The sequence below is a fragment of the Polypterus senegalus genome, chromosome 5 (genome assembly GCF_016835505.1).
Source record: "Polypterus senegalus isolate Bchr_013 chromosome 5, ASM1683550v1, whole genome shotgun sequence".
NCBI classification, from domain to species: domain Eukaryota; kingdom Metazoa; phylum Chordata; class Cladistia; order Polypteriformes; family Polypteridae; genus Polypterus; species Polypterus senegalus.
In genome coordinates, this window is record NC_053158.1 from 205,805,547 (window position 1) to 205,828,663 (window position 23,117).

The 23,117-nt window shown below is 42.7% G+C and overlaps 1 protein-coding gene across 1 annotated transcript in view; it reads right to left on the minus strand.

The window, feature by feature from the left end:
• Positions 1-3,195: 3,195 nt before the first annotated feature.
• The window catches only part of sycp2l (synaptonemal complex protein 2-like), a 139,738-nt gene continuing 119,816 nt past the window's right edge, over positions 3,196-23,117 (minus strand). Inside the window, exons 30-31 of the mRNA XM_039754207.1 lie at positions 17,270-17,327; positions 3,196-3,422 (exon numbers count right to left, since the gene is read on the minus strand). Of these exons, the coding sequence (XP_039610141.1) occupies positions 3,369-3,422; positions 17,270-17,327 (112 nt within the window). The 3' untranslated portion in view covers positions 3,196-3,368. The remainder of the gene's footprint in view (positions 3,423-17,269; positions 17,328-23,117) is intronic.

The window sequence follows — 23,117 nt, forward strand, 5'->3', positions numbered from 1 at the left end:
CAATTGTCCAATTACTTGTGAGCCCCTGAAATGAAGGGATTGTGTTCAAAAAATACTTTAGTTGCCTCACATTTTTATGCAATCGTTTTGTTCAACCCACTGAATTAAAGCTGAAAGTCTGCACTTCAACGTCATCGGAGTTGTTTCATTTAAAATTCATTGTGATGATATACAGAACTAAAATTAGACAAAAGTTGTCTCTGTCCAAATATTTATGGACCTAACTGTAATGTCATCAGCTGTGTGCTCGCTGTGTGCTCAAGTCGTCTCTCGCTTTTGCTGTAAGAGCCTCTCTTGCTCGTGTTTTCAGTGTTTATTTTTTATTTGTTTTTGGCGTGCAGCAATATATTTTGCCTCGGTCTATTAAATATGGTATTCAAGATGAGTGTGGAAGCAACGAAACCTAAGTTTTCATGCAGTGACGCGTGTGCCTGTGGATGCTACTGCGACACAAGCGTTTCACTGTTTACTAGCCAACCCGCGGCATAGCATACGCCACATAATTATGTATTGATGGGTGAACACTTCCTGAAAGACACAGTTGTCCAAATTGGGGTAGGTTTTGAGGATACGACTGTAGGTGAATGAAAAGATGCAACTCTGGAAAGGGCAACATACAATACAGCATTTTACATGCTGCATACAGCGATTCACATATGATTCTTCTTAGATGGTGCTGTCGCGTCCACCCTCACACTCGAAGCACACACACTACCTGGTCATGTGCCCGCTCTCAAGAGCAACTGACAGAGACCCGCCCACCAGCTGTATGACCATGGGACACCCCTCGCAAACTGTTCTACACGCTGCATACATATATATATATATATTGTATACACACACACACATATATATATATATATACATATATATATATATATATATATACACTGTGACGGACAGCCGGGTCCCATGCCCGGCCGGGACGCCTCTGATGCATACGTCCCGGGGGAGCCATCATGGACTTTGCAATACCTCCCCGGGCGCTTGGGGCAGTCTCCCTGGCACTGGATTCATCCTCAATCTCCCCCGTGGCTCCATGGGACATGGAGTCCACCACAGCAGCCCGGTTGGGAGATGGGGTGGCGCTAGGGGGTGCTGCAGAGTTCCAGCCACCACACTGGACGGTTTATCAGCCCCACCCGGAGGTGCAATTAAGACCAGCTGGTCAGGCACCTGGATCACTTCCGGGTGGGGCATAAAAGGGCCTGCCTCCCAGCAATCGAGGCCAGAATCGGGAGGAAGAGGACGAGGTTGCCTGGGAGGAGTGGTGGAGCAGGAAAGTGTGGGTTTGTGTTTGGCTTCTTTGTGTTTGTGCTTTGGACTGTGTTTGGGCTGTGTGGCACGGGAAGGCGTGTCACACAGCTGAAGAAAAATAAATATTTGTGAGTGTGAACACGTGCCTCTGCCTATTCTATGCCGGGTCGGGCGCTATAAAGCGCCTTGTTTACAACACACACACATATATATACACACACATACACATATATATATATATATATATATATACACACACACACACACACGTACCAGCGAACCACAGTGAGAGCCATTATCCACAAATGGCAAAAACATGGAACAGTTGGCCGGCCGACCAAAATGACCCCAAGAGCGCAGAGACGACTCATCCGAGAGGTCACAAAAGACCCCAGGACAACGTCTAAAGAACTGCAGGCCTCACCTGCCTCAATTAAGGTCAGTGTTCACGACTCCACCATAAGAAAGAGACTGGCCTGCAAAACGGCCTGCATGGCAGATTTCCAAGACGCAAACCACTGTTAAGCAAAAAGAACATTAGGACTCGTCTCAATTTTGTTAAGAAACATCTCAATGATTGCCAAGACTTTTGGGAAAATACCTTGTGGACTGATGAGACAAAAGTGGAACTTTTGGAAGGCAAATGTCCGTTACATCTGGCGTAAAAGGAACACAGCATTTCAGAAAAAGAACATCATACCAACAGTAAAATATGGTGGTGGTGGTGTGATGGTCTGGGGTTGTTTTGCTGCTTCAGGACCTGGAAGGCTTGCTGTGATAGATGGAACCATGAATTCTACTGTCTACCAAAAAATCCTGAAGGAGAATGTCCGGCCATCAGTTCGTCATCTCAAGCTGAAGCGATCTTGGGTGCTGCAACAGGACAATGACCCAAAACACACCAGCATATCCACCTCTGAATGGCTGAAGAAAAACAAAATGAAGACTTTGGAGTGGCCTAGTCAAAGTCCTGACCTGAATCCAATTGAGATGCTATGACCTGCATGACCTTAAAAAGGCGCTTCATGCTAGAAAACCCTCAAATAAAGCTGAATTACAACAATTCTGCAAAGATGAGTGGGCCAAAATTCCTCCAGAGCGCTGTAAAAGACTCATTGCAAGTTATCGCAAACGCTTGATTGCAGTTATTGCTGCTAAGGGTGGCCCAACCAGTTATTAGGTTCGGGGGCAATTACTTTTTCACACAGGGCCCTGTAGGTTTGGATTTGTTTTTCTCCCTAAATAATAAAAACCATCATTTAAAAACTGCATTTTGTGTTTACTTGTGTTATATTTGACTAATGGTTAAATGTGTTTGATGATCAGAAACATTTTGTGTGACAAACATGCAAAAGAAGAAGAAATCAGGAAGGGGGCAAATAGTTTTTCACACCACTGTATTATGTGACTTTGCGGTTTAAGTTTACCGAAATGGGTATTGTTCAGTGTCTAGGAACGGATTAATTCACTTTCTATTATTTCTAATGGGGAAAATTGATTCAGACTTCATACAATTCGCAGTTCCAACGGCGTCCTGAAATGAATTAAATTCGAAGTACGAAGCGCCAGTGTAATGAGCGAGAAAAAAAATTATAATCTGATGGTTTTATGGAGGACAGAGATGAAGTTCCTGAGGCAATGGGCTTCTATAGGGATGAATGCAAAATGAACATCAAGCCACATCACAACATCCATGAAACAAACGTTTCCCCCGTGTTGCCTAATCCACAAGTCTGATATCTGCTCATAAGCTCACAGGGTATTTTGGCTCAAATATTGGTAAATTAACTACTTGCAGAAAATCCTTTTGAGCGGTCGAGGAGTTCGCTCGGATAACTTTGACCAGAAATGGCACTCGGCAGCAGGACCCCAATTCAAGCTCTCAACATCACCATGCATTTTATTGTAACAATTTATTTAACAAAAGTTAGAGGGTAGGAGGGGAAAAAAGTTTGTGGTTAACATGCAACTTCCATGTTAAGTTTTTGGAGTGGAGGGGTGAAGGGGAAAAAAAAAAAAGCCTTCCTTCTTTTTCGTTTCCCAAATGTCAGACAGCAGGGATACACACAGAAACTCGGCCTGTTTTAAATCCGGGTTGTGGAATTTCCAGATTATGGGATGGTAATGGTTTTTACGTCATCAAAGTCTAGAAACTTGGTTTCATCCTGGAAGGGGGATGAGAAAAAGAAAGAAAAAAAATGAAGTGAATGTTATAGCACTTTAGATTTTAAAACAGATAATTACGTTTGTTAACTAAATTTACTATAATGTGTACCGTCTTGTCCAGAGGCAAAGATACAAAGGTAATATTTGATAGGCCTTCCAAGCTCTGGTGCTGGAGTGCTGCTGCGGTTGCAGGTTTTCATTCTAACCCTTTTCTTAATTGGGGACCACTTTTTGCTGCTAATTAACTTTCTGCTCATTTGAATTTTCTTTTGTTTTGAATTGCTAAACAGAATCGAGATGTGAAGCAAGTCAAACGGATGACCACCTAAGTCGAGGTCTCCTATCTCAGGGGTTCCCAAACTTTTTGGACATCAAGTACCACCCGCACCTTGTTGAAAGGGAGGGAGAGCTTTAAGGGGGGGGGGGGGGGTTTCGGGCCTAAACCACCCCGAAATCTGAATAAGTTAAAGAATTAGAAGAAATTCTGCATAAAATGAATGAAAAAATGTCTGCATGTACATAAATTGATAAATTCTGCCCCTTCGGCCTGTATGTGACGCAGTTACCAAAGACGAAATGGTATCGGCTTTGGGCTTAGATCAAGTGATCTAATCTAATGATCCATCATTATACACAGAAGTTCAATATGGTGTCCCGCAGGGCTCAGTACTCGGACCTTTACTGTTTTTACTTTACATGCTTCCACTGGGATCTCTCATTAGGAAACATAATGTTAATTTTCACTCGTATGCAGATGACACCCAGTTATACCTTTCATTTAAATCAAATGAAGTTTCTCCGATGTTGTCTTTAATTAGTTGTGTTAGTGAATTAAAGGAATGGATGAATGAGAACTACTTGTCTTTAAATACAGATAAAACAGAGATGTTAATTGTTGGAGGGAATGACGCTGATCACAGCAATATTTTGTCGTCATTTAACTCAGTTGGAATCCCAATTAATTTTACTGAATCAGCCCGCAATCTAGGAGTTATCTTTGATTCTAGCATGTCATTTAAAGCGCATATTACAAAGTCGTCCAAAACATGTTTTTTCCATCTTAGAAATGTTAGGAAATTAAGCGCTTTCTAAATAAACAGGATTGTGAGAAATTAATTCATGCATTTATCTCTAGTAGGATTGACTACTGCAATGCGGTGTTCACTGGCTGTTCAAACTGTTCTCTATTCAGCCTCCAGTTAATCTGCAAGAATTATTACAAGAACAAGAAAATATGAACACATAACCCCAGTTCTTAAATCTTTACACTGGCTCCCAGTTAAGTTCAGGGCAGATTTCAAAATCCTCCTTTTAACATATAAAGCATTAAATGGCCAAGGTCCGGCTTACTTGTCTGAACTTCTCATGACTTACAAACCTGAGCGCACATTAAGATCTCAAGATGCCAGTCGGTCTGCTTAGGATTCCAAGGATTAATAAAATAACAGAGGAAGGTCGAGCTTTTAGTTACAGGGCCCCTAAACTGTGGAATGGTCTTCCTGCTACTATAAGAGATGCCCCTTCAGTCTCAGCCTTTAAATCCCAGCTGAAGACTCACTACTTCAGTTTAGCATATCCTGACTAGAGCTGCTGATTAACTGTACAGACTGCATCTCTGTTGTTAGTCATTAGCACTATAACATAAGTAACATGATAATTATATTTGAATACTAACCCTCACCTATTCTGTTTCTCTTCTCGGTACCCAAATGTGGCCATTGGTGCCACGGCCCACCTGCCAAGTTGTTTGCCTGCCTATGGTAAAGTCATCCCTGATGGAGGATCACAGGAATCATGGGAAAGAGGGTCCTTTCATCGGAGCAACGTTTCAGCCGTGGCATGGCCAAATGGGGAGGCAGCTAGATGGATGAGGTCTCCAGGACTCTAAAAATATCCAAACCTAATTATGTCATATCATCTACTGTTAAACTGTACTTCTAAAATTTTTATTATTATGCTGTCTTAAGGAATTGTTCTGTTCTGTGTATTGTATTGTATTGACCCCCTACTTTTGACACCCACTGCACGCCCAACCTATCTGGAAAGGGGTCTCTCTTTGAACTGCCTTTCCCGAGGTTTCTTCCATTTTACCTACTAAGGTTTTTTGGGAGTTTTTCCTTGTCTTCTCAGAGAGTCAAGGCTGGGGGGCTGTCAAAAGGCAGGGCCTGTTAAAGCCCATTGCGGCACTTCCTGTGTGATTTTTTGGGCTATACAAAAAAAATAAACTGTAGTGACTACGATGCGATACAGCCGGCGGCAGTGCACGTATAACAACAAGCGGGCGCAGTTTCTGTGAGGCAGAGTTACCGAAGACTAAATAGTGTCGGCGTTGTGCTTTCATCTAATGACCAAAAGCTCAAACAGTGAAGAAGTAGAAGTTGACTTCCACGAAACAGAATTATGGTAGCGTTAAATGAACTAAATACTGATTCGAATAATAATAGGTTTTATTTATTCAGATGACGAAATTTCACACCACACTAAATTTGCGAATCCACGTATTATTGTATTTAAACAGTTTCATTGGTTTTTGCTCACAACAGGCTTCTCATAAAGGGTTTTGCACAGATAAATTAAATTTCAGGGACTGCGATGAAACGACCACCTGAAACGGCTCCGCGTACCACAGTTTGGGAACCGCTGTCCTATCTAAGTGCTGGCTGGGCCCGAACGGGCTTAACTTCAGGTGAATGACTTTATTTTGAAGTGCATGTGGTGTGGCTGCTGGTCATAAAATAAATTGAATTTCATAAAACTGATTGTAAAAATCTGATCTTTGGGCTAGACCAAGAGTTCCCAAAGTGGTCGATTTGAACTTTCTAGGGGTCGATAGTTTCAATAAAAAAAATTTGGGGGTCGATGACAACAACAAAAACAGACCCCCTTACTACTTCTATTTGTTTGTTACTTCAAAATATCTAGGATTCCAATAGGTACCTAATTAAGAAGTAAAATGATAAAAAACAAACCAAAAAAAAAACACACTTTTTTTGATAAAAACACAGTACATACCAAACTTGCAAACGAAAAGGTAAAATGTGTCATTAAAAGAGTCACATGTAAGAATGCATGAAAATTCACGTAGCACAAACATGTCTGTGCATTGTCTTATCGAACAAATCGAAGCAAGCGTGGACATAAAAAAACGTTGAATGTCCACACTTGCTCGCGGTGGGACGACACGCCGGATATTCGATATTAGCAGAATCTATCAGTCTTCTACGGTCATGCTTTCATAAAACATTATAAATTGGTTCGTTTGATGTGACATGTACTTGTGATTTGAACTTTGAATATAATTATTTATTGAGGAGCAGTACTACGAAAAAGAAAATCAGACGACACCGTTTATTAATTCGAGTTGGAACAAAAATCTTCTGTTTCAAGTAAGTACGTACATTGTTTATTTAACACGGGGCTGTTGAAATTTTTTGCTAATAAAAGTTTTTATTTCTTCAGATAACAATATGACTGAACCAAAAAAGAAATGCAGACAGTACAGCTTGGACTATTTGTACTTATTTTGAATTTACATATTTATTTCATAAAAACTCATTTTTTTGCTTTAATTTTCGTTAGTGCAGGTTTCGATATTAAATGTTGCACGAGATAACGGCATACAACGTAGTCCTTTTATCTTCAATATCGTTAATCATTAATTACAAGTGATTAACTCTTTGAGGGCTGAATATTTTTTCTGAAAAACAATGGTTTCACACAGAAATCAACATAAAATGTCTGTTGCTGCATGCCGAGGGTGCCAGTTTGCCACAAATGTGCGGCAGACTTGCTGCCAGGCTGTCTTTGTGTGGCTGGGGCAGCGGCAGCAGCGGTCATGATCGCAGTGCATTGCAATCTGGTTTCTACCTCTTACCATTGTTAAATGGCAGTCCTCCCTGGCACACTTTGCCATAGGCGTGTCAGCTCAAGCTGGAACCTCACATTCGTTTTCGATCACTTGTATCAAAATCGGAGTCCGGCAAGTCATAGTCCAGTTCAGCGATAATAGGCAAAACGTTGTCCATGGAGTATTTTGCTTTACACATTTGCTTTGATCTCTCGCCATTATGTCAGTGCCATTTTTGCTCTTGTTTGCACCTTACTACTCAAGCGAGCGCAGAAAATCTCGGTCAAACTAATGAAGCTAACTTTCCTTCTAGCAACAAGAGTCCAACTAAAACAAAACGGTTTGTTTTGGCACAGTTTACAGTTGATTACCATCGTCATCTCCTCCTTTTGACAAAAGTTGACATCAGCCCTGAAAGAGTTAAAATGAAAAGTTTGATATCTAGTGAAATACTTAATATTGAGTATTGTACAAATGTATTAATTTGAGTAAGTAAAGTAAATGATTAGGGGGTCGACGGTTTTAACACTAGAATTACCAGAGTCTACGAAAAAACTCGTAGATCCGGCCCACCTTAAAACCGTTCTCACCTCTCTGCCACCGTCTTTTGTCTTCTAAATGTGCCGGCTATTCCATCTCCCACCGTCGCAGAACGTTCATTAAGATTTCCCAGCTCATGTCTTGTTTGATTATCTGACTCGTGACTTAACTGCAGGAGTTTCAGAGTGGAAAATAATAGATCGTTATTTGGAACACATGAATTTCACGTGTGTTACGTTTCTACAGTAATCTGTGTAAACACATTGTTAAAACAGAAACATTTTCATATTTTAATAATAAATGTTACAAAATGTAGGCATAAACTATAGAATATGTAAAGCTTGATTTCCAAAGATCAAATAAGCACTATCACAAAAGGTTCAAGAATGCTGCAATAACTGCCTTGGCGTAGCGCTAAGATTTGTTTCTTAGTGCCCGGCATGCTTACCGTGTCTCAGAGACCAGAGTTCGATTCCCCGCTGGGGAGGAAGTGTTTTTTTTAAAACCTTCGCCACTCTGCCTACCTGCAAGCGTCTGCTTTCTGTGTGCTGGGGCGTTTTTGTCTTTTTTCTTAAGTAAATTGTTAAGTTTAAAATGTCGATCGCTGTTATTTCTGTTCATTAATTCATGCTTTCCTTTATAATAGCTAATACTGTTATCAAGTGGTCGCTATTTTTGCCTGTTGTATACAATCTATCTAGCATCTTTATTTCCACCCTCACTGCCCGCTGAAGCAGTTGAGTCACGAGTCAGATAATCCAACAAGACATGAGCTGGGAAAACTTAATGAACGTTCTGCGACGGTGGGAGATGGAATAGCCGGCTACTTGCTGCTCGTTTTAATCGGCACATTTAGAAGACAAAAGACGGTGGCAGAGAAGTGAGAACGGTTTTAAGGTGGGCCGGATCTACGAGTTTTTTCGTAGACTCTGGTAATTCTAGTGTTTAAAGTTTTTGGTAAAGGGGTCTGCGGCAGAAAAAAAAGTTTGGGAACTCTTGGGCTAGACAATCCCTCCAAACAAGAGTAAGAACACCCGGCAGCTATTTTTATGCCAGTATGCTCGCCACGCATTTAGGTGGTGAAGAAGTGAGAAGAGAGTTAGCCAACTAGAGACTGGGGATGATTAGGGGGAATCTTCTGAAATACAAATTTCTAACAGGCATCACGTGCGGGATGACCGGGAGTGTTGTGATGCGTGACGTCATCATCGCGACTGTGTAAAGATCAGCGTGTGCATCACTCGGCCATCTGAGATTTTTGATTCGTCTAAATAAAAACTTTTAATAACTCATCCTATTTGTTCCAGTTACAGTTTTGTTTCCTTGATTTCATTCAACGTCTGCTGACCTTGGCTCTGGTTACGTGTCCCCTTTTGGCTTACAAATCCCAAATCCGATGTTTAAATTCATGCCTTGAATTTTATTTATGTCTTCACAGTTTTGACTTTTTGGGTTGTAACTTTGGGACTATCATGATGTTGATGTGGCTTTGCTTCAAATACACTGAAAAATAAAAATCCCAATACCCCAGAGCAGTGACGGGGACACTGAACTGTAAAAAATGATGATGTCCTTTGGATGAGATGTAACATCTAAGGTCCTGACTCTCTGTGGCCATTAAAGATCCCTGGTTGTCCTTCATAAAGGGGCAGGTGTCCCTAATTGGCTCTCTTTCTCTCACCCCTTCGCCACCTAACAGTTAATGTGTGGTGAGCGTCTTGGCACAAAAATGGCTACCACTGCAACATCCAGGTGGATGCTTGCTTTTAGTGGTGGTTGAAGTGAAGCTCCTCACTCACTGAAACTCTTTAACTAGTGGGAAAAGCACTATATAAATATAAAGAATTATTGTTATTATGAACTTGGGGCCTGAGGTCTCCGGTAAACTCCTAAACGTGGCTCACTTTGATATTGATCGATCGAGATACTTTATTAATCCCAAGGGGAAATTCACATCACAATTCTTCACTTGTCTGACATTTTGCCTAAAGGTTACAATTCCTTTTGGCCGGGGGGAACACAACACATGAAAGTGTCCAGGGACCACAAATGACCCAGAGCCCCCCCCAGTGTACAGAAGTGGAAAAACACCTTGGAAACACCCACGTTCGGAATAAACTGCCCACCATAGCTTATTCATTGTGGACCCCCTAATCATCCCCTGTCTCTAATTGGCTAACTCTCACTCCTCCATCCATCCATCCATTATCCAACCCGCTATATCCTAACTACAGGGTCACGGGGGTCTGCTGGAGCCAATCCCAGTCAGCACAGGGCGCAAAGCAGGAAACAAACCCTGGGCAGGGTGCCAGCCCACCGGAGGACACACACACACCAAGCACACACTAGGGACAATTTTAGAATCTCCAATGCACCTAACCTGCATGTCTTTGGACTGTGGGAGGAAACCGGAGTTTAACTGGAGGTAACCCACGAAGACACGGGGAGAACATGCAGACTCCACGCAGGGGGGTCCCGGGAAGCGAACCCAGACGGGTCTCCTAACTGCAAGGCAGCAGTGCTACCCACTGCGCCACCGTGCCACCCTAAATATGATAGGATCGTCAATAGCCCAATTGTGCTTCATTCACACAGAATATGAACCCAATGTAGGAAGCACTTCAAGATGGGGAAGCTTTTATCTGTGGCACCTCCTTTTTCCACCCTCTGAAATTTCCACAGTTTTTAATGTTTGGAAAATGTCAGTCAGTCATCATCCAACCTACTATACCCTAACACAGGGTCATGGGGTTCTGCTGGAGTCAATCCCAGCCAGCACAGGGCGCAAGACAGGAACAAACCCCAGGCAGGGTGCCAGCCCACCGCAAGGCGCACACCAAGCACACATTATGGACAATTTAGAGTCGCCAATCCACCTAAACTGCATGTCTTTGGACTGTGGGAGGAAACCCACGCAGACACGGGGAGAACATGCAGACTCCACGCAGGGAGGACCCGGGAAGCGAACACCCAGACGGGTCTCCTAACTGTGAGGCAGCAGTGCTACCCACTGCACCACCGTGCCACCCATCTCTCATTCCTTCACCACCTAAATGTGTGGCGAGCATACTTGCATAAAAATGGCTGCTGTTGCATCATTCAGGTGGATGCTACACATTACTGGTGGTTGACATGGCTCCCCACTCACTATGTAAAGGACCTTGAGTAATGAAAAAGGTATTATATAAGTGTAAAGATTATTTTTATTACTTATTGTAATATTTTGCTGGCCATTGTTGCCACTACTCTGGTTATTTACGGGTGCCACCATTTTATGTCTTTCATCATTAAGATGGTGGCCCACGTTACTAGGGGCGTGTCCTCAGAAGTCATGACAATCGAATAACGATACGACAAGTTAAAAGGATAACGAAACCCATTTTAAAACTTCCTGTTCACCATTTCAAAAAAGTCTTGCATTGGCCGTTCCCTGGCTTTGTTTTTAAACTACGATTTTTGTCTCTCAGGTTGGCTTCAGTTTTAATGTCCATCGACCTCCCGATTGTTTTGGCTTTGGACAATCGTGCTTCTTCTCCGGTCACCGACAAAAAAAAAAGAATACCACTTTGCTAGGGTGCATAATATAACAGTACAAATAAAAAAAAGATGCCCCTGGACAACAAAAATCAATTTTAACATCGATAAAAAAAAAAGAGTTTGAAATTAAAAAAAGATTCCTTGGTCATCAAAACCCTGGAAACTACATTTGAAAAGTTACAAAGATAAGGGAACAGTCAGGAAGAAAAATAATGAAAGTTGCCAGGCTGATCACGACCAACACAAGGTGCCAGGGGAGGTGGAGCTTAAGTTGGCAGCACTGAACACCATTGGACAGAGTGGCAGACCCCAGCAGAGTGTACTCTTGACCATTCAAGGATCACAGATTAATCAAACATCATGTATATCTTTAGGATTCGGGAGGAAAACCGGAGTAACCAGGGTTATGATTTTTCATAATTTTTATATATTTTTTTTATGCTTGCACACTTTGTGCGGGTTTTTGTTCACTAGAACACTCGAGACAAGAACAGGCCATTCAGCCCGGTAAAGCCCGCCAGTCCTGTCCACTTATTTCTTCCACACAAACATCAAGTCGAGTTTTGAAAGTCGCTAACATCTTACTGTCTACCACACTAGTTGGTCGCTTATTCCAAGTGTCTGTCGTTCTTTGTGTAAAGAAAAACTTCCTAATGTTTGTGTGAAATTTCCCCTTCACAGGTTTCTAACTGTGTCCCCGTCTTCTTGATGAACTCATTTTAAAATAACCATCTCGACCCACTGGACTCATTCCCTTCATCATTTTAAACACTTCAGTCAGGTCTCCTCTTCATCATCTGTAAAGGCTCAGCTCTTTGAATCTTTCCTCATAACTCATCGCCTGTAGCCCTGAATCAACAGAGTTGCTCTTCTCTGGACCTTCTCTTGTGCTGCTGTGTCTTTATGGAGACCAAAACTGCACTCAGGACTCCAGATGAGGCCTCACCAGTGTGTTATAAACTTTGAGCAGAACCTCCTGTGACTTGTACTCCACACATCAAGGCGCTATATAACCTGACAGTCTGTTAGCCTTCTTAATGGCTTCTGAACACTGTCTGCAAGTTGATTGTGTAGAGTCCACTATGACTCCTAAATCCAGTCACCATCTCAATCCACTGGACTAATTCACTTTATCATTTTAAACAATTCAGTGACGCCTCCTCTTCATCTCCTTAAGGCTCAGCTCTTTTAATCTTTCCTCTTAACTCATCGCCTGTATACCTGAATCATCCTAGTCGCTCTTCTCTGGACCTTCTCTAGTGCTGTTATGTCCTTTTTATAGCCTGGAGACCAAAACTGCACACAGGTTCCCAGATGAGGCCTCACCAGTGTGTTATAAAGCTTGAGCAGAACCTTCTGTGACTTGTACTCCACACATCAAGGCGCTATATAACCTGACATTCTGTGAGCCTTCTTAATTACTTCTGAACACTGTCTGGAAGTTGATAGCTTAGTGTCGTGATGTGCGATTTTGCATAGAAGTTGATAAATATTTTATATGTCTTTATTTGTAACTTAGGCAAAGCAAATGTAATATAAGTGTTACATTAGTGAGAAGCATTCATGTTTACAAACGGACTGAATCGCTTTGAATTTTACGACAGGATTTGGGGGAAGCTCCTCAAACCAGTTTGGCCAGTGTTTCTCTGCTAAAGTCTCTCTCAAGCACAGGAAAGCCAGGCTACCTAACTGCCAAGCTTTACCTTAACATATGGTTTGGGGGCGTGGCAGGTGTGAAGATGCTCTGTACCCCCATTGGTCTGAAGTATGGCTGTTTGGAACTGGCTTGTACCAGAAGCCTTTAAGTACTATGACGTCCTATTGGCTCTAGGGGTCGGACAGAAAAATCTATAAATGTGCTCACTCCCTTACTCTCTCTTACCAAATGATGAAGGAGCATCTCACACACCATGAACAGAAAAGGACAACACAATGGAGAGCACAGCTCGGCAGCCATATTGAGACAGGCATGCTGTCCGTCCTGAAGAAAGCTGACCACAAATGAGGCCTTAACTTGAGACATTTTAAGTAACTAACAAGTCTGTGTGCCGCCTGAAACTACACATCACCATTTATCAGGTTGTATGGTTGTCAATATTCAAATGTATTGTTATTATTTATGAATATTATCTATAATACATTGTAGGTTGTACACGCCTGCTTGTCTTTTACTACACCTAATTGCCTGAGGTTATTACATGTAGAAGGGAAGGTGGGGAGAAGTTATAAAGTACAATAACTTAGAAACAGTGGTAAGTCTGTGAGATTTGAGGAATTCTGACAAAGGTTACACATTAATAATACAAAAGGGGAAAACAGAGTCAAATATTACTCTACAGAGACAAAACACTTAGAGTCTACTTTGACTCCTAAATCCTTCTCATAAGGTGGACTCTCAATTTTCTGACCACCCATTGTGTATTCAAACCTCACATTTTTACTTCCCATGTGTAATTCTTTACATTTACTGACATTAAATTTCATCGTCCACAAATCCGCCCAAGCCTGCCTGCCATCCAAGTCCTTCTGTGATGATATAACGGATTCCAAATTATCTTCTAATCCACCTATCTTGGTATCATCTGCAGACTTCACCAGCTTGTTCCTTATATTCCTATCTAAATCGTTTATAGATATTAAAAATAGCAGTGGCCCCCAGCACTGCCCCCTGCTGGTCACCGCTCTTAACTTCACCCAATTCTGATGAGGTTCCTCTCACCATCACCCTCTGCTTCCTGTGTCTGAGCCAGGTCTACACCCCACACCCTGAACTGCCACTTTTTAGTTTCATTTTAGCGTTCAGTAGAATAGAGAATCCATTTGTACTTTTACATTTACCCGATTAGCTGATGCTTTTATCCAAAGGGATTTTCAAAAGGGGCCATTACAGTACAACAACACTATTACTAAAAGAGGTCAAGGCAATCGAGTATCTGTCAATCTGAGGGACTATCTGGGAACAAGTGTGACAGGACCAGGTGACAAAAAGTGAAGAGCTCCAAGTGTGTTTTTTTTTTTTCATAACCCAATGTTGCATTTCTTAGCAACTTCGAGACCCTCTTCATGACCACCGAGTGATTGAGAGGGGTTCTCCCTTGAGGAATCTCCACCAACAGTCATTAGGCAATGCTAACATTATACAAAGTTATTGTCTGTTATACCTGCATTGTTATCACTCTTTAATTTATTATTGTTCTTTATCAGTATGCTGCTGCTGGAGTATGGGAATTTCCCCTTGGAATTAATAAAGTATCTATCTTTATTATATAGTATCTATCTATCTTATAGTGTCTTTCCTATCTATCCATTTATCTATCTCAACTTCATTTTAATTTAATCCAGATACTCTGTATATTCAATTCATTTTATTAACTATTCATGGTGGCTCTAAAATCCGTACTAACACCCACTTCCTCTTCTGTTTCTTTTCCCGGTTTTCTGTGGTGGCGACCTGCACCACCACCACCTAATCAAAGCACCGTGATGTTCCTACATTGATGGATTAAAGGCCAGAAGTCAACATGACCATCATCATCAAGTTCTTCCTTCATTTATGTTAGGTAGAATGTCCAGAGGGGACTGGGTGGTCTTGTGGCCTCAGAACCCCTGCAGATTTTATTGTTTCTCTCCAGCCATCTGGAATTTTCTTTTTGTTTTTTCTGTCCTCCTTGGCCATCGGACCTTACTCTTATTCTATGTTAATTAGTGTTTTCTTATTCTGACTTTGTCTTTTTTTTTTCTCTTCTCTTCATCATGTAAAGCACTTTGAGCTCCATTATTTGTATGAAAATGTGCGACAGAAATAAAAGGTTGTTGTTCAACTGCGCGCGACGACTCATCGGCAGACAGTTCACAAGCCATGAGTGAACCCGTTGTGACCAGAGCATAATAAATTAGCCAGCCACGGGTGACTCATAGCATTCACATCTTTATTTTATGAGTATTTAAAAAAAACAACAAATCCCCCCAGCCCCCCCCGACTCATTTCCTATCCTTTCGTCAGGTAACACACTCTTTAACACTCCCTCTAGCGTTCCGGCAGAAATGACGACTGAACACAACAGACCTCTTCACATTGAATACAAAGGCAAGGTAACCCGGAACCCATTTTGTCTAAGAATTGATGTTCTAAACCAGGGGTCTTCAATCCCAGTCCTGGAGGGCCACAGTGGCTGCAGGTTTTTGTTCTAACCCAGTTGCTTAATTAGAAAGCATTTCTTGCCAATAATTTAATTTCATGCCTTGTTAGTGTTTTGACTCTGCTATGTCAGGTCATTCTCATATCCTAGACTTTTTTCCCCTTTCTAAGGATCTCATCCAAATGATTTGAAGGCTAAAATGGAGGAGTAATTCTCAGTCCCTCACTTTCTTCTCTTCACTTTCCTTCCAGGTATTTTATTAAACCCAATAGTGCTTGATGAATACACACAGAGGTGTAAATGGTGACAAGCTAAATGGAGAAATACTGGTCTCTTTTGTCATTTGCCTGTTATTGCTAATTAGGAGCAATTAAAAACCAAGAATACGGCTGTTTAAGACCAAAATAAGCAATAAGGGTTCAAAATCTTAACGAGCGAGACCACTAAAGTGAAGCAGGAGTGTCACTTAAGCAATAAGGGCTTCTTATTAAGCAGTTGGGTTGGAACAAAAACCTGCAGGCACTGCGGCCCTCCAGGACCGTCATCGAGGACCCCTGCTCTAAACCAAACAGATTGACACTCAACTGGTTACTGGTCATTAGTGAAACAGGAAAGTTTCGAGTCGCATCCACTTTCACAAAACTGACACTTGAATTTCGTGATCACAAGACACAAAACTCACGTTAAAAAGAGTGGCTAGGAGTTTTGGGTTGGAAAACGTCCATCTTTACGTGGGTTCTTTTCCACAGCGGTTAACGTACGTAATAGTAAAGTCCGTTCTATTCACGTACCTCATTCACACCACGACGGAGGAGGGCAGCATGGTTCGTAAACATGCGGTACGTTGCACATTTTCCACACTAACATGCAACAAAACGTATCGTCGTGCGCACGACTGCGTTTTCTCCACAGGAAAATCACGCTACGTGGATTCCAAAAACCCTTTTGATGTTCGAGTTGGTGATTGGTTATTCTCTCTGCTCCGTTTCTTTTTTGTTTCGACTCGCACCTGTCATTTTAGGACTGCAACTCATTTTGAGATGCTGTGTGGCAGATCTTACAGTCTGGACTCGTTTTCCTGACTCTGACTAAACCTACACCCCACAGCCCCCCAAATTTCCTCTACCAGTGCAATTCTCGACTCCTGTTCCTTGACGGTTGTTGAAATGATCGCATTGGTACAAGCAGGAGGCTTTACCGACACAAGAACATGTAAACTCTTCACAAAATGTGCCATTCATTCCTAATCAGTCTTGCTTCACGTGGGTCACGGTCACAGGGGAGGCCTAGTGGGCCCGTCTATGGCAGGGGGGCACACTCACCCCCAAGCAAACATCCATCTTTGAGAAATGAGAGGGAGATAAAGCTACAGAGAGACACAAAGAGAAGATGCAAACTCCACACAAAAATGTACCAGCCACTCCAAATCCAACTCACTTCAAATGGATCAGGGACTTGGTAGTGATGGAGCTCAGCCAGGCAGCATCCATCTCTACATGGAGGGCACACGCACACACACACACACACACACACACACACACAACACAGGGATATTATGGAATCCCCAATCAGTCTAACACATGTGGATCTGGGAGGAACCCTGGAGAACCAGGAGATAACCTACAGCTCCCCAAGCTGTAATTTGAACCCATTGTCAGAGGCAGCCATACTAACCAGTGCCAAACCCCCATCCCCGCCGCCCAAACGCCCTGAAAAATTAAAGGAAAAGCAAATTTACTGTTGAGCAGAAAAGGAGAAGAAACTGCTAACCCTTTACACGTACCAATGCTGGATCCTCCTCTTCAAATGGACCCTCGCTGACGTAACTCAAGGATTTTAGTCTGCATTGGATTAGAGAAAACAAACATAAAACTTTTATATTTTTACACAAAGTTTGAATTGAAGACCACCTGTGTACACACATAAATAAATACAGGGTGGTCCAGATAGAATGATGCAGATCCAGATCATCTGGATGACTGATTTATGCGGGGACAATTCCAGTTCGGCGCAAAGACGATTGATTCTTCATGTCGTCAGTTCACACACTTCTCGATGGTCCTAGGTTTTTCGGGCGATTTACTATGCAATAAACTTCAGTTATAACGTAATGAAAATTACATAATTAGATCTGGACCACCCTATATCTGCGCATACGCCTTTGAAGGAGTCGCATTGTGTGTTTGTGGACTTGGAGAAAGCAAATGACAGGGGGCCTCGAGAGGAGCTGTGGTATTGTAGGAGGAAGTTGGGAGTGGCAGAGAAGTACGTGAGAGTGGTACAGGATATGAACGAGGGGAGTGTGACCATGGCGAGGTCTGCTGTAGGAGTGAAGGAGGTGGGATTACATGAGGGGTCAGCTCTGAGGCCTTTCTTATTGTCAATGGTGATGTCCAATGAACTTTTGGTCATTTTAGTGTGGGCGTAGATATTTTTGTAAATGATGTGAATTCGCCAACATGGGCAGATGTCATTTTAGTTTAAAAAAAAAAAAAAAGCTGTTTTTAAATGAAAAAGTGGCTGTTGTGGGATCATCTACATGTTACACCAATCCCTCTCTCCCACCTGGACAGAGGCAGTGGTGCTGTAAGAATTATGTTTCTGGACTTCTCAAGCACCTTCAACACCATCCAACCTCTGCTCCTTAGAGACAAGATGACAGAGATAGGAGTAGAATCATACCTGGTGCCATGGATCATGGACTATCATACAGACAGACCTCAGTATCGTATCAGTGCATCTCGGGAACTGCAGGTCTGACATTGTGGTCAGCAGCACAGGAGCGCCGCAGGGGACTGGACTTTCTCCGGTCCTGTTCAGCCAACAGACATCTGACTTCCAATACAACTCGGTGTCCTGCCACGTGTAAACGTTCGCTGACGGCACTGCTATGGTGGGCTGCATCAGGAGGAGTATAGCAACCTAATCAAGGACTTTGTTAAATGGTGCGACTCAAACCACCTACAACTGAACACCAGCAAGACCAAGGAGCTGGTGGTGGATTTGCCAGGTCTGGCATAACAGGAAGCCTGCTGACACATATGGGAAAGTCAGAGTTGGGAGGCAGCAGGCAAAACTCAATGGAGGTGAGGGAGAAGGAAGAATAGAATTATCGATTATTGATCATTTATTGTGTAATTTGTGGCTTATTATTGGGAAAAGATTGTGGAAAGGTGCCTGGGAGAAGTCCTTCTTTATATATATATATATATATATATATATATATATATATATATATATATATATATATATATATATATATATATATATATATACACTACTCAAAAGAATTAAAGGAACACTTTTTAATGAGAGTATAGCATAAAGTCAATGAAACTTATGGGATGTTAATCTGGTCAGTTAAGTAGCAGAGGGGTTGTTAATCAGTTTCAGCTGCTGTGGTGTTAATGAAATTAACAACAGATGCACTAGAGGGGCAACAATGAGATGACCCCCAAAACAGGAATGGTTTAACAGGTGGAGGCCACTGACATTTTTCCCTCCTCATCTTTTCTGACTGTTTCTTCACTAGTTTTGCATTTGGCTACAGTCAGTGTCACTACTGGTAGCATGAGGCGATACCTGGACCCTACAGAGGTTGCACAGGTAGTCCAACTTCTCCAGGATGGCACATCAATACGTGTCATTGCCAGAAGGTTTGCTGTCTCCCTGCACAGTCTCAAGGGCATGGAGGAGATTCTAGGAGACAAGCAGTTACTCTAGGAGAGCTGGAGAGGGCCATAGAAGGTCCATAACCCATCAGCAGGACCAGTATCTGCTCCTTTGGGCAAGGAGGAACAGGATGAGCACTGCCAGAGCCCTACAAAATGACCTCCAGCAGGCCACTGGTGTGAATGTCTCTGACCAAACAACCAGAAAGACTTCATGAGGGTGACCCAAGGGCCCCATGTCCTCTAATGGGCCCTGAGCTCACTGCCCAGCAGCATGCAGCTCGATTGGCATTCGCCATAGAATACCAGAATTGGCAGATGCACCACTGGTGCCCTGTGATTTTTACAGATGAGAGCAGGTTCACCCTGAGCACGTGACAGAAGTGAAAGGGTCTGGAGAAGCCATGGAGAACATTATGCTGCCTGTAACATCATTCAGCATGAGCAGTTTGGTGGTGGGTTAATGATTGTCTGGGGAGGCATATCCATGGAGGGTCACACAGACCACTACAGGCTTGACAAAGGCACCTTGGCTGCCATTAGGTATCAGGATGAAATCCTTGGACCCATTGTCAGACCCTATGCTGGTACAGTGGCTCCTGGTGCACGACAATTCCTGGCCTCATGTGGTGAGAGTATGCAGGCAGTTCCTGGAGGATGAAGGAATTGATACCATTGACTGGCCACCACACTTTCCTGACCTAAATCCAATAGAACACCTCTGGGACATTATGTTTTGGTCCATCCAATGCCACCAGGTTGCACCTCAGACTGTCCAGGAGCTCAGTGATGCCCTGGTCCAGATCTGGGAGGAGATCCCCACAACACCATCTGTCATCTCATTAGAAGCATGCACCGATGTTGTCAGGCATGTATACAAGAACACAGGGGCCATACAAAGTGCTGCGTACAATTTGGAGTTGCTGCAATTCAATTTGGGCAAAATGGACTAGCCTGCCACATCATTTTTTCACTCTGATTTTTGGGGCGTCTTTGAATTCAGGGCTCTGTAGGTTGATCATTTTCATTTCCATCAAATGATGTGGCATCCTTTCGTTCCTAACACATTACCCAGTCTATATCAGTATAGATATCCAGGAGGATTTCTTTTTCCCATTGAGATCTGATGTGTTTTCAAAGTGTTCCTTTCATTTTTTTGAGCAGTATATATATATATATATATATAGTCACACACATGCGCATGGGAGGCAGCTAAAGGGCTTGAGTAAGGGCAGTTGCGACTCATACCAGGATGTGGCAGTGTGCACTGACTTTCTCCCTTTCCTGCAGACCATTCACGAGAGATTCCACCTGGCACTGTTGACGTCACTTCTGGGACCGAGCCTATGGTGAAGGCCCCTGTGATGTCACGTCCGGGCTTGAACCTATAGCGGAAGACCTTCATGAGCCCAACCCCTTTGATCTCACTTCCTGTCTTCCCCTTTAAAAGCCTTCACCTTTGCCCTATCCCCTCAGTTCGGTTTTGTGCACATCAGTGCTGTGTACATTTTGCAACCAGGAAACCAAATACACTGGTGACTGGCCCAAAACTTTCTATGACCCTGAGTCAAGTTTGTGACTCTATATATATATATATATATATATATATATATATATATATATATATATATATATATATATATATATATATACATATACACACACACAGTGGGTATGGAAAGTATTCAGACCCCCTTCAATTTTTCACTCTTTGTTATATTGCAGCCATTTGCTAAAATCATTTAAATTAATTTTTTCCCTCATTAATGTACACACAGCACCCCATATTGACAGACAAAAAAAATAATTTTTTTAAATTTTTGCAGATTTATTAAAAAAGAAAAACTGAAATATCACCTGGTCCTAAGTATTCAGACCCTTTGCTGTGACACTCCTATATTTAACTCCGGTGCTTTCCATTTCTTCTGATCATCCATGAGATCACCTTCACTTGAGTCCAGCTGTGTTTGATTCTACTGATTGGACTTGATTAGGAAAGCCACACACCTGTCTATATAAGACCTTATAGCTCACAAGGCATGTCAGAGCAAATGAGAATCATGAGGTCAAAGGAACTGCCTGAAGAGCTCAGAGACAGAATTGTGGCAAGGCACAGATCTGGCCAAGGTTACAAAAAAATGTCTGCTGCACTTAAGGTTCCCAAGAGCACAGTGGCCTCCATAATCCTTAAATGGAAGACGTTTGGGACGAGCAGAACCCTTCCGGCCAAGCTGAGCTACCGGGGTAGAAGAGCCTTGGTGAGAGAGGTAAAGAAGAACCCAAAGATCACTTTGGCTGAGCTCCAGAGATGCAGTCAGGAGATGGGAGAAAGTTGTAGAAAGTCAACCATCACTGCAGCCCTCCACCAGTCAGGGCTTTATGGCAGAGTGGCCTGTCGGAAGACTCTCCTCAGTGCAAGACACATGGCGGTGGCAGCATCATGCTGTGGGGGTGTTTTTCAGCTGCAGGGACAGGACGACTGGTTGCAATCGAGGGAAAGATGAATGTGGCCAAGTACAGGAATATCCTGGACAATAACCTTCTCCAGAGTGCTAAGGACCTCAGACTGGGCCGAAGGTTTACCTTCCAACAAGACAATGACCCTAAGCACACAGCTAAAATAACGAAGGAGTGGCTTCACAACAACTCTGTGACTGTTCTTGAATGGCCCAGCCAGAGCCCTGACTTAAACCCAATTGAGCATCTCTGGAGAGACCTCAAAATGGCTGTCCACCAACGTTTACCATCCAACCTGAGGAGGAATGGCAGAGGATCCCCAAATCCAGGTGTGAAAAACTTGTTGCATCTTTCCCAAGAAGACTCCTGGCTGTATGAGCTCAAAAGGGGGCTTCTACTAAATACTGAGGGTTCAAAGGGTCTGAATACTTAGGACCAGGTGAGATTTCAGTTTTTCTTTTTCTGCTAATGATTTTAGCAAATGGCTGCAATATAACAAAGAGTGAAACCCACTGTGTGTGTGTGTATGTATATGTGTGTATATGTGTGTATATATATATATATATATATATATATATATATATATATATATATATATATATATATATATATAGTGGAAGGCAGCCGGGGTCCATGCCTGGCTGGGACAACCCTGCCCTTTATATTCAAGGGGAGCAGCCCTGGAGGGTGCAATACCTCCCTCAGGACGCTAGATGGACGTCCCCCTGGGTTGGAGCAGTGCCTCAGTTTCCCGCAGGGCTCCAAGGGAATTGGAGTTGGGTGCAGCCCTGTTGGGTCCCACACGCACTGCCAGGGGTTGCTGCAGCTGGGACTACTGAGCCCGTATGGGCAGCTTATTCACCACACCCAGAACTCGGCGATCAACCACCTGGGGCACTTCCGGGTGGACTATAAAAGGGGCAAGCAGCCACCACTCAAAGAGCCAGAATCAGGAGGAGGAGGAGGATGAGGTTGCCTGGGAGGAGTGGAAGAGGAAGAGGAGAGTACTTTATTGTGTGTTGTATTTGGTGTTTTGTGCTTGGGAATGTGTACTGCCTGTGGGACATGGGCAAGACGTGTGCTTACTGGTGAAGAAAAAATTAAATCTTTTTGTTTATTTTACGTGTGCCTCCATTTCCAGTATGTGTTGGGTTGGGCACCTATATAGCACCCTTCATATTATATACACATATTCTGCATAAATAGGACCTAAAACATAATCAGATTTTCACTCAAGTCCTAAAAGTAGATAAAGAGAAACCAGTTAAACAAATGAGACAAAAAAATTATACTTGGTCATGTATTTATTGAGGAAAATGATCGAATATTACATATCTGTGAGTGACAAAAGTATGTGAACCTTTGTATCTGGTGTGACCCCCAATAACTGCAACTAAACGTTTCCGGTAACTTCTGCTCATTCCTGCACACTGGCTTGGAGGAATTTTCGCCCATTCCTCCGTACAGAACAGCTTCAACTCTGGGATGTTGGTGGGTTTCCTC